The following is an 11,176-nucleotide window of genomic DNA, read 5'->3' as shown; positions in this document are numbered from 1 at the left end:
ATAAGCCTATCCAGGGAGTCATACAGACCTGGGTTTGTACGACACCACTATGCGCTGAGAACCAGGTCGGACGGAATCGGGGTGTCGTACAAACCCAGGTCTGTATGACTCCCTGGATAGGCTTATTTGTAGGGCTCAAACGATTAGTCCGATTAACCGGTTGCAGACCGGTTACGAATTAACGGTTAACCGATAAAGATAACGGTTACGCAGTAACTTTTCAGTCAATTTTTCAAGTATCAGGTCGTTGCAAAGTGTGCACTTTCGCGGGCTGTCGCACGCGTACGCAATTTCTGGGCTGTCAACTCGGTCATATCTGGTCTCTTGGTGTGAGAGTATGATGAGCATGCAAGAGAATGTACAAGTGTGCGTTGTACTGGGTACATTTTCAATGAGTATAGTAAAATATACGGTTAAAAAAGAGTCCACAGGATTGCCGTGGCTTATAGGTTATAACCGATTAACCGACCGTTAGCTTAGCAGTTAACCGTCAGGGGTAAAACCGTGACCGTTTGAGCCCTACTTATTTGCCCATGCTGGGGGGGGGGGGGGGGCTTGTTTGTGCACTACACGCTCTACAGACTTCAGAGTTCAACACACATGGAACAGGATCAATAACAATGATTGTGATTACCAGGGAGAAAGCCAGCTTCAATATCAACGAGGGATTTCATCTCCCACTACCTAAGTCCTTACTACCTTAGCCGTTCAAGCGGCAAGTTATTAAAATTTAGAATTTTCTGGGAAATGTGCTAGTCTATACCGACGGTAGCGTGAGCTACTGACTCTGTACCAGTATTTCACTTTTCAGGAAGTGGTTGTGTCGAAACAACGCTACTTACCTCTACACCACAGTCAGCATGGTCAGTGACTGCATGCAGGTGAGCGAGGACCTGTCCTTACTTGACTGACTGACTGTAGACTACACGTAAAGTAAGTTACCGTCATGTCATCAGGGTCGAGAGGGACAGAGTCACCATGGTCACTCCTTGTCCGTAAATCATGGCATTGGTGGTAATCCATCACGGCAATGAATGGTCGAGCTCTGCCGCTGACGGACGTGCCTCTGCAGCTAGCTAGCTGACACCGGCTACGGTAGCATTGTGGTCTGACAGTGGTGACATCGAGATAACAAGTAGATCCGAGCTGCTAGAAGTAGACGACGAGATGGTAACGATAGTTAGCTCAGTCTGCCTTGAAGTCAGTTAGCTCAGATTCACTCGTCCGAACGACGCACCACTAGAGCGACGGTCGCAAGTGCATCTGTGTAGATGAGGTCGAGGCTGGCCGTTAGCGTTCCTTCGAATGGACTGATCGTCGAACAGGAAGAAGTGTTTTGCTCGCTGATATCATGGCGTCCAATCGCCAGAAAGATTTCAAGAGGCTCTCCAGCTCAGTGGGTCAGATGCGGAAGAGACGCGAGAGTGATGCTTCTCAGCTTCAGAAGAGCAGACGAGGCGAAGAGGTGAGTGAAGGACTCAGGAGACTAAAATAATCTGCGGGAACACGTGCCGCGCTGTGTTCGCTGCTGCGCAAGTTTTCATTCATTGGCCGCCATGTTTCGGACCTGTGAGGCTGTGTTCATCTACGATGCTGAACTCACAGACCATGGCGCATCGACTCGAGTACTCGTAGATCTACCCGCTCGCCCGAAACCGTGCCCCCTCCCCATGGGTAGGTGCGGCACGAGTACACAGCCTGTTGCCAGTGTTGGGTAGGGTCCTGTCCTGGAAAGACAACCGCCTGTGGATCCTCCTTGCTGCACCCCCCCCCCCTCCCCCCTTTCCCGGCAAAACGTTGTGCCCCCATGCCATCCCTGCTTCCTGCTTGGGGAGGGGAGGGGAAGGGGGGGGGGGGGAGCAGTGTTTATCCCATCGCACATTCTGTGCGACCCTGGAGTCTTGGCGTAAGTTTCAGCGGCATATTGAGCAAGAGAGACAGAGAGCTCGAATAAAGGGCCTGGGTAGCTACGGCAAATATGGGCGCGCAGACAGCTACCCAAGCCAACAGAACAAATGCGCCATGCGGGTACGCGGGAAGCTCAGTATGTGTATGCGGTGCAGGCCAGCAGGGGAAAACTGGGACGTGCAAGGAAACAATGTACGGGAGATGGGGACCTAACCACCGGCATCTCATCCTTCTCGGGTTGAAATAGTCCCGGCTGATGCAAGTCAGATTAGCCCTGTGCAAGCAGGTCATGAACGACCTAGGAAATAACTTGCGATGGATATTGGATTTGAGCCATTGCCAGGTGGCAATATTTCATAAAGAAGGATCCATGGGCGATATTTGAACTGAGCACTCCCGTTTTGGCCGCAAGTCCGGAACAGTGTCTTACCAAGTAGGATGCCAACGGACACACACACACACACACACACACACACACACACACACACACACACATACACACACGCATGCATGCACGTACACACACACACATGCACAGGCCTCTAACAGAGGAATATGCATGGCCAGTACACTACCTTTATAATGTAGCGGTGCCACGCCGGTTCCGCCGCTCCTGGTCGTACACTGATGGCATATCTTGTGAGCAGTGATTACTCTACACAGGCTAATCAAAATCACTTCTGAACTGAACAGGCAAGTATTTGTTAGTACTATTACTCAATCTCTGGACAGCTGTAAGCTACTTGTGTTTAAAAACTACAGCCGGTCAGGCCTAGCTCCTCAGCCTGTTTGGGCAATGCTTTGTTGTTCATTCAGCATCTAAAGCGAAGAAACCTGCTAGCAGTGTCCACCGAGAAAGATACGGAGCAGCAACACGAGGCAATGGATGTGGTAAGCATAATTTATAAACCAGTTATGTTGACTGTTGTGCATCCCTGCCGCATGCAGTGTAGCACGTAAATTTGGACGCACATACATGTACCTTATTCCCACTTTCTTCTTCGTTTTCCCCTTTAGTCGGAGTGTCGTCATGGGGGGGGGGGGTCCCCTTTAGTCGGATAGTCGTCATGGGGGGGGGGGGTCCCCTTTAGTCGGAGTGTCGTCATGGCTGCCTATCGCCCATATCATATCTTCATTGGCTAGTCGGCCGCATAGCTGTAAATACATGAATAGATACAGTATTACTACTGTGGCAGTCCTTCATTGCATCCGTGTATGTGTATGCGCGCGCGCGCGCGTGTGTGTGTCTATGTGTGTGTGTGTGTGTGTGTGTGTGTGTGTGTGTGTGTGTGTGTGTTTGCGTTCTAATCCACAGGAAGTCCTACCATGCCTGCAAGATTGCGACACGCTAGTGGAGAAGCTGATGCACGGTGACTTTGATACTCAGCTACAAGCAGCGCAGCACTGCCGCCGGCTTGTCTCAACAAGTATGTATCCTTGCAGTGTTCGAAGTGAATTAGCAGTGTAGTGTGTATGCTTTTTGTATGTGTGGGTGTGCATGCGTGGGCGGTTCCTGGTTGAGTCAACAGTGATCTGATTCTTATACTGAGTTGCTTAGTGTAATCCTGGTGTCTGTTCCACAATTTACCGATGTTTGCAGAGAATGATGAGGCAATCGACAGGCTAGTCCAACTCCAAGTTTGCCCATTGTGCGTGGCACGGCTGAGAGAACCTCCAGCAACAAGTACAGACTTCATGGTAAGCGGGTCGCCATGGCGTCGTCACGGCAAGATTGCCATACTTGACTCAAGCTGCCCATGATTTCATTTTCATTATTGTCATACCTGCTAATATCTTACCAGTATATGTTTGCCGCCATAGTCAGTAAGGCATGCATGTCAGATGGATAGGTATTGGGTACCTAGTCTGGCAGCATACTGCATCGCGCAGTCACCATTACAATCATGAACTGTATAGACTCGATCTGGTTGCCATGACCGTAGTGCAATTGTTGATCTGTTGACTCCCTGCTCATCTGTCCAGCTTGAGCTGGTTTGGATTCTGACCAACATTGCATCCGGCAGCTCTGACTGCACAGCTGCTGTTGTCAATGCTGGTGCTGTACCCGTACTCATGAGCGTTCTAAGCATCCGCTCAGTGGACAACAGCGAAGCCATGCTTGTTGAGCAGGTCAGTAGCAGGATGTTGCACTTTGTCAAAGTTGATGTTGGCACATTCCCATGATACTGAAGTAGCTTTTTGAAGGAAGGGTTTCATCAGCTATGACCTGGGTATTGATCAGGTTAGGTATGTGAAGGCCACACGTTTCAGTCCGGCTTCTCATCACACATGACCTATGCGACCGAAACTGCCATGGGAAGTGTCACGTGCATGCGCAATGTTATTGAAGACGATAAAATCCTGAAGTACACTTGTGTGATTGTCTTCCTTTCAGAGCCTCTGGGCATTGGGCAACATTGCTGGGGACAACAGCAACAAGCTAGCCTACAGGGATATGCTGCTCGATGCTGGTGTTGTGAGTGCGGTGACCAGGTAGGTTAGTAGGCCGCCGTGTGTACTGTAGACTCACTAGACTGCAGTATCACTAGACTGCAGTATCACTAGACTGCAGATGTGTTTTGTATTTGTATTGTATTGTTTATTTACGGATTCTCCAGAGGTAACTGGATACCCATCATGGGAGTCTCTCCAAACCAATAGAATAATGAAAAGTAGAAGCAGATAAAACTCAAAAATCTGAGAATTTAAATCAAAGGAGAGGAAGAAAATCAATAGATTGAGAATCTAACCATCAGACTGAGTACCTGGTGGAGTTTAGCCCGTGAATGATCTGAGGATGTGATGCAGGACTTCAGTGCCCTTTTCTGCTGATGTGAATGCCCTGGCAGCTCATACCAATATTTAAGAGTACAACGCCAGAGTGCATTATTTATATGGGTTCAGGAAAGCACAATTCGTCATCTACGTCATTATCATTGTCAAGGTGCGGTGACACTGTGACAAATTGTACTTAGCCTCGTTGAAGATGGGAAAGTACCTAACCCCTTTTTAAAACTTGTTTGCTTTGTTTTTTGTTTGTTTTTGTTTTGACTTTTCCAGTGCAATGTTGACCTATAGCGGGAGAGTGTCAGTGATCCGTAATGCAGCGTGGCTCCTGTCAAACCTATGCAGGGCGTGCATGTTCCTGCTGGAGTTGATGCCTGTGAGTACTAGCGATGTCTAAGCAGGCTCCGTCTGTAACCGACTAAATAAGTATGTTACTGATAAACTGGCATGGGGTTGAATCACGCGACAAACTGTGCCACAATGCGTAGATTCATTCTTGGCACTTTAACATTTGAGCTGGCAGTGTGAGCCGATGGCCCTTGCATTAGTTTAGTTGATCGGAATACACGGCATTGACGGGCCAGCCCCAGTGATGAACTCAATTCTTTTTGTTATGGTCAAATGAATAACCTTTGTCTGGTACTAGTACACAGTTTGCTTTCAAGGTTATCCGAGATATAACTCTTTACGTCTATGCACATTGTGTTGCCACTTGTTCATTTCCGCGTAGATTAGGCCGCTCATACCTGTCTTGCTGGAGTGCATGCTATGCGATGATGACGAGGTGGTCAGCAAGGCCAACCATGCCATTGGCTACCTAGCTACGACCAAATCCGCACCAATAAGAGAAGAGCTGCTGCAAAGCGGAGTGGCCGGTCCACTGATAAACTGTCTTTCGTAAGCCACACAGCGTATAGTTCAACTTCAACTGTGCACTGTCTAACTGCTGTATGGTGTGCGCATGTGTGGTACAGTACTGGGTGCGTGCAGTACTGCATGGAGTCGGAAACATGACGGGTGTACCTGTGAATGTTCAGATACGAGTACTGTACACATATACACATTTACCTGGTGTGATGATTTTCATTGCTTTCAAGTAGAGTGTTGACCACTGCTATCAGCAATAACAGCAGTCACGGTGCTCTCCAGAATACTCCTAAGTATGTGTACAGCTTGATAAGCTTGATGATCACCGTCCGTCAGTAGGTGTGCTCCGGGCCATGACTGGGAATAACTGTACTTGTGATGATGTTTGCGCTCTGCTTTGCGTACTGAAAGGCATGGAAAAGTCGGAGTTGTCTCCCAAGCACTGCGATCGCTTGGCAGTCTACTGTGCTGCGACAATGATCAGTCCCAGGTAAGCTTTGCATGCGGCACCCGTCAATGTACTAGTTAGTGCCACAGTATTGTAGTGCCACGGCATAGTGTAGATCTACACTCAGTGCGGCTGAAGTTGCTACAAGTGTACACGTTGGTCTGACAGGACGAGTCCGAAACACCCAGACCATTGACTTAGAATCAGAGCATGAGTATACAGTAACAGCTTTTTCTTCCGGTTCTGGGCAGCCAGTATAGCAATAGCTGATCAGATGTCAGCTATTCTTTCAGTGTTCTCACCTTAGGCCACCCTTTCTTTTTTCGTTGTTTAACGTCCGCGCCCGCGTACCTTTTTGCCTCAGACTGAAAAAAAAACAAGAAAGTAGTAGTACCAATAATATGCGAAGTTGTAAATACATGATTGTGTAGTTTCACAGTGTGCCGATCATGACCTTAAACTTATAATCTTGCCTCCCGGGCATGCCTTTGTCTTGTGTTCTTTTTCTTTTTTTGTTGGCTTTTAAATATCGTACGGTGTGTGTCCTAGTAAAAATCCAGATGTACTCCATGCTATGTGCCTGTTTTGTTGGATTCATCAGGCATGTGCTCCAATGTACCATCAAAGAGTGTTGTTCTATGCCTGCAAGTGCCGTTAGACCCAGAAATATTGTATATATCACATGCTTTACTGGTCAAAATGTTTGATTGGGGTTTCCAGTTTTTGGAATGGGCTTTTGTTTTTTTTCCGCCCTCCCGCGTACCTTTTCGCGAAAAAAGGACGTTTAACAATGAATTAACAAAGGGTGGCCTTACTTTGAGATATTGACTACAGTCCATTCATCGGAAACTGTCCCGTTGGCTTTTGAAAGTCGGATTTGGGCCGAATTGAGGATCAAAAACCCACTTTAAATCTCAAAAATCTGGGTTTTGGATCTGCTTCTCCATACATTTTGCCATGGCATACCTGTCCTAATTTTGTAAAACCTGGCTGAATTTCTATTTCCCTGTTCTTGGACTTTTCTGGCCTCAAATGTGGCAAGGAGTAATTGCACGGGTCACACAATGCAGGATGTACTGTTGTTTTCACGATATCTACAACTATGTGAGAGAGACACCAAAAAGTTAGGGTGCCAGTTTCCAATAAATGTACTGTAATTGTAAACACAACTAAAACTTTCTCCCAGGTTGAGATCAATGTACAGTGCTGGCAACTGAAATCCGACCCCCTGAGCAGTGCGCTCACATCGCAAAGACCCAACACGGGATGGTAAAACTACTGTGACGAAACAGAGACCGCTAGGATGTGGACGCACCGCTAAGGGGTCGGAGTTCAGTTGCCAGCACTGTAGTTCAATAGATCACTGGGTGGACCATGGGCTTGATTTCTATCAAAACAGGAAACCATTTGCACAAGAAAAATACAGAACTGCTTTTGAATGTTTGTTATGCTGCCTGACGATTGATTGATTCAAGAAACTCTGAGTAGCAACGGATATGTTTTTTTGGTGAGGACCCAACCACTTCCATTGTGTGAACTTCTTTTGAATATTTTCTTTGCTGCGTATTCTCAAACCAATACAAGGTGATAATCGATGCCGGCATATTGCCAGGTCTGCGTCCTCTTCTGTCCTGCGACTATCATGCAATCTGCAAGGATGCTGTGCGGGCAGTATCCAACATTGTGGCCGGCACCAGCCAGCAGATACAGGTCGGTGGAAATGTGGGTTGCTACATGTACCTACTTCCATGGCCTAATGCAGAGGCAATGCGATGAGTAGTTGCAATAGGAAGTATGGCTGCTTAGTTTGGATCTCCTCAAAGTTGGCATTGAAAATATGGAAGCCCTCAGTTTCTAATCGAGTGAGTACAGTAGGAGTGTACATGACTTTCTTTGCGCTTGCATTCCAACTGGTGAGACAGCACTGAAAGTACATATATTTCGAAAAATTGCTTGTGAGGATCTTGAAAATTTGGTCTTTTCCCTAGTTGCATGTGTGTCTCCGAGAAACCTATTTGCCATGTTTTGCTTGTTTTGCACACTACGTCTAGTGCGCTGTCGATGCGAAAGTATTCCCCAAGGTGGTGCGGCTCCTTCGTCACACTCGCAGAGAAGTTGTCACCGAAGCCCTGTGGTCAGTCGACAACGTGCTAGTTGGTGGCACGCAGGAGCAAGCCAAGTACGTACATAATATCTTGATTCAGTGCATATATATCAGGGCGCGAAATAACGGTCGGACATCGGACAATTTCCGACCGTTTACGGTCAGTTTCCGGATGTTTTGTACACATCCGGACAAAGTGTCCCCGCACTTTTTTTGCAAAGTACAAAAAAGAAGAGGCACGTCAATCCTTTGTCTCATAGTCATTAGTGATGTCGTCTGGCAAGAGAAAGCCAAGCACCGCTGATGCGGGTGCTCCTCTTGGAAAGAAGCCCAGAGGAGTCAAGACGAACACTTGTGACAAGTGGGTCACCGAGTATGATAGGGAGCGCTCGAGCTTTCAACTTCTGTTTGGCTGAATGAGCGCAGTCCCTCAGATCGTAGCGCTGTCGAAAATTTGAAGTGTAAGATGTGTTCCCGTTTTGTTGATAAAATTCGCAGCAGCAAGAATTTTTCTGACTCCTTCGTCGTTGGCTCAAGGAACCTGAAAACATCAGCCTTCAAAGATCATGCTGCTTCTGAAATGCATCGTCGTGATAACATTTCGATGGTATTAATTCTACACTGAACATTGTGTGATTTGATGTGAAAATTTGCATGTCCGGACATGTCCGGCCATTTTAATCCTTAGCGCATGCCCTGTATATAGTATCCTTCGATCCTTGTATAGTGCCAGAGTAGACTTGGTCTCTTACAAATATAATTTTAAAGGGGAAGTATACCCTAAAATCAAATTTCACCAGTTGTAGTCTTCGGGGTGCTGAGTCGAATGGTCTTGGTCCGAGGAAGCTGAGACGCTCCCTTCCTCCTTTATTCCCAATCGAACTCGCGCATTTCCACCAACACTGGGTGACTGCGCCCTACTAGATAGGGATTTGTATGGAAAAGTCACTAAAAACGCCGTTTCGTTCTTATAAAAGTGCGGATGACCGCGATTGGTCCATATGTTGTAGTCTTTTGGCCGCTGAGTCGACTGGTTTTGGTCCGAAAAGGCTGCGATGCAGCATTCGGCCCTTATACCCAATCGAACACGGTTGAGTAAGCGGTCGATCACGTGCTCATTTACAGCCTGTTTGGGCCCGCTTATGTCACTCGAGTTGAACCTTTGAACCAGGGAGTCGTAAAAGCCTCTTACGACTCCCTGCTTTGAACCTTTGAGTTGAATCTTGATGTGAAAATTGTACTCTGCAGGCACGGTGACCAGGCGACTGGTGTACGCATGAGCACGTGACCACTCACTCAACCGTGTTCGATTGGGAATAAGGGCCGAACGCTGCATCGCAGCCTTTTCGGACCAAAACCAGTCGCGGTCATCCGTGCTTTTATAAGAACGAAACGGCGTTTTTAGTGACTTTTTCCATACAAATCCCTATCTAGTAGGGCGCAGTCACCCAGTTTCGGTGGAAGTGCGCGGGTTCGATTGGGAATAAAGGAGGAAGGAAGCGTCTCAGCGTCCTCGGACCAAGACCATTCGACCCAGCACCCCGAAGACAACTGGTGAAAATTTGATTTTAGGGTATACTTCCCCTTTAAGGGCCGCCGCAAAGGTTGTACGTCGTCACTGAAACAATCGTCCTATTTTACTCCCCACTCTAGCTCCCCCCCCCCCCCTCTCTCTCTCTTTCTCCCCAATGGATGCCCAAAATACGTACTGCTTTGCTTGCGAATATTTCTGGATTTGCCGTTTGTTTTTGAAGAACTGCTCTGCCATGTGCTTACAGCTATGTGGCAGACCTTGATTGCCACTCGGGACTTGCTACCATTCTGAAGTTTCCGGACTCAGATCTAGTGTGTCTAGCTTTGAACGTCCTGGGGAACCTTCTCAAACTGGACAAACGTCGGAAAGAGGCAGGAAAGGTGGCAGCCGCTTTCGAAGAATGCAATGGTGAGATTTAAGATGTGCATTTTACACATTGTTGCTATCCACGTATACAAGTGCAGTGTGATGCAATCTGTGAGTTAGATCGCTAGAAGAACTTATCAAGATGTCATGCAACTGGTCCCTGCTAGTGGTGTGTGTGTGTGTGTGTGTGTGTGTGTGTGTGTGTGTGTGTGTGTGTGTGTGTGTGTGTGACTGCAATGCGGACAAGTAGTGTACACAGCTCCTAATCTATCCCTGTTCATACCATGATCAGTCTTGGTGCTCTCGGTGTCTCAAGTGACTGTTTTTGCCCTTCTATCAATGTTGTTATCAATGGTGTGTACTGTGCAGGAGTGGAGAACCTGTGGAAACTCGTCAACAGCGAGAACGATAAGATTTCAGAAATGGCTGATGGTCTTCTTACCAAGTACTTCACAGACACATAGGGACATGCAACATCACTCTCTCTGTGTCTCTGTCTCTCTGTCGGTCTGTCTGTCTGTCTGTCTCTCACACTGTACACGAATTGCAAGTGAAGGAGAGAAACGTGGAAATGCAAACTACAAGCCATCAAATTCACCAGAACTGAAGCGATTGATTATACTTCAAGTAATAGTCTTGATTTGTAGGAAACTTGGGCACTGCCGATGTGGGAGGTACTATTTTCGTATATTTTTGACCCCCTCCCCTACCCCAACTTTGTTACTGCAGACATATTCTGATTTCATACCAAATTAACTAACCGCCCATCTAACAGATGAATTTCAAGTGGTTATATACTTTCAGCTTTATGACCGGAACTTCTGCACAGCAGGCCATGAAATACCAGTTCTCACTAGCCCAGTACTCGTTGCAAGTACAGTATGTGTATAAACAAAATTGAATTTGGAAATTTTATTTTTGGAAGATACGTTGAAGTATATTACTTAGCACCATGCAAGTCTTTTGATTGCACTTCGAAATAGTCCTTTTCCCATTCGGAGTGACTAATACCTAGCCACAGTGTGGCAATGAGAAAAAAACAATTACAATGTACAACCCCGCGTAACACCTGTAACAAGTATTGTTTTTTCTTCTCCTCACAGACTGGGTGTTGAGGGAAAAACCCATACGTTGGGTACGAGCAGTTGCGCACATTTCAAAT

The 11,176-nt window shown here is 47.0% G+C and overlaps 1 protein-coding gene across 2 annotated transcripts; it reads left to right on the top strand.

Annotated features, from left to right (window-relative positions):
* The first annotated feature begins 1,130 nt into the window (after window positions 1–1,130).
* On the top strand, window positions 1,131–10,962 carry LOC135815582 (importin subunit alpha-5-like). Of its 2 annotated transcripts, XM_065328896.1 has the most exons (13): window positions 1,132–1,465; window positions 2,725–2,799; window positions 3,224–3,335; window positions 3,509–3,606; window positions 3,892–4,038; window positions 4,304–4,401; window positions 4,969–5,071; window positions 5,426–5,592; window positions 5,974–6,052; window positions 7,595–7,720; window positions 8,062–8,189; window positions 9,893–10,056; window positions 10,384–10,962. In XM_065328896.1, the coding sequence occupies exons 1-13, from the start codon at window positions 1,352–1,354 to the stop codon at window positions 10,476–10,478; spliced, it is 1,506 nt and encodes a 501-aa protein (XP_065184968.1). In that variant the 5' UTR covers window positions 1,132–1,351; the 3' UTR covers window positions 10,479–10,962. The 2 variants fall into 2 exon arrangements, with proteins under 2 accessions (XP_065184969.1, XP_065184968.1); XM_065328897.1 differs by lacking the exon at window positions 3,892–4,038 and having other exon boundaries at window positions 1,131–1,465.
* Window positions 10,963–11,176: the final 214 nt, after the last annotated feature.

The sequence above is a fragment of the Sycon ciliatum genome, chromosome 4 (assembly GCF_964019385.1).
Source record: "Sycon ciliatum chromosome 4, ocSycCili1.1, whole genome shotgun sequence".
Lineage (NCBI taxonomy): Eukaryota > Metazoa > Porifera > Calcarea > Leucosolenida > Sycettidae > Sycon > Sycon ciliatum.
The sequence above is the reverse complement of the archived record's forward strand: the minus strand, read 5'-3'. Positions and strand labels throughout refer to the sequence as shown.

What these genes read in the sequence shown, in the direction of transcription:
- LOC135815582 (XM_065328896.1), top strand. Translation starts at nt 1,352, where the DNA reads ATGGCGTCCAATCGCCAGAAAGATTTCAAGAGGCTCTCCAGCTCAGTG. An exon ending in CAACAAGTACAGACTTCATG is followed by an intron (nt 3,607 to 3,891) that starts GTAAGCGGGTCG and finishes TCATCTGTCCAG; the next exon opens with CTTGAGCTGGTTTGGATTCT. An exon ending in GCGACAATGATCAGTCCCAG is followed by an intron (nt 6,053 to 7,594) that starts GTAAGCTTTGCA and finishes AACCAATACAAG; the next exon opens with GTGATAATCGATGCCGGCAT.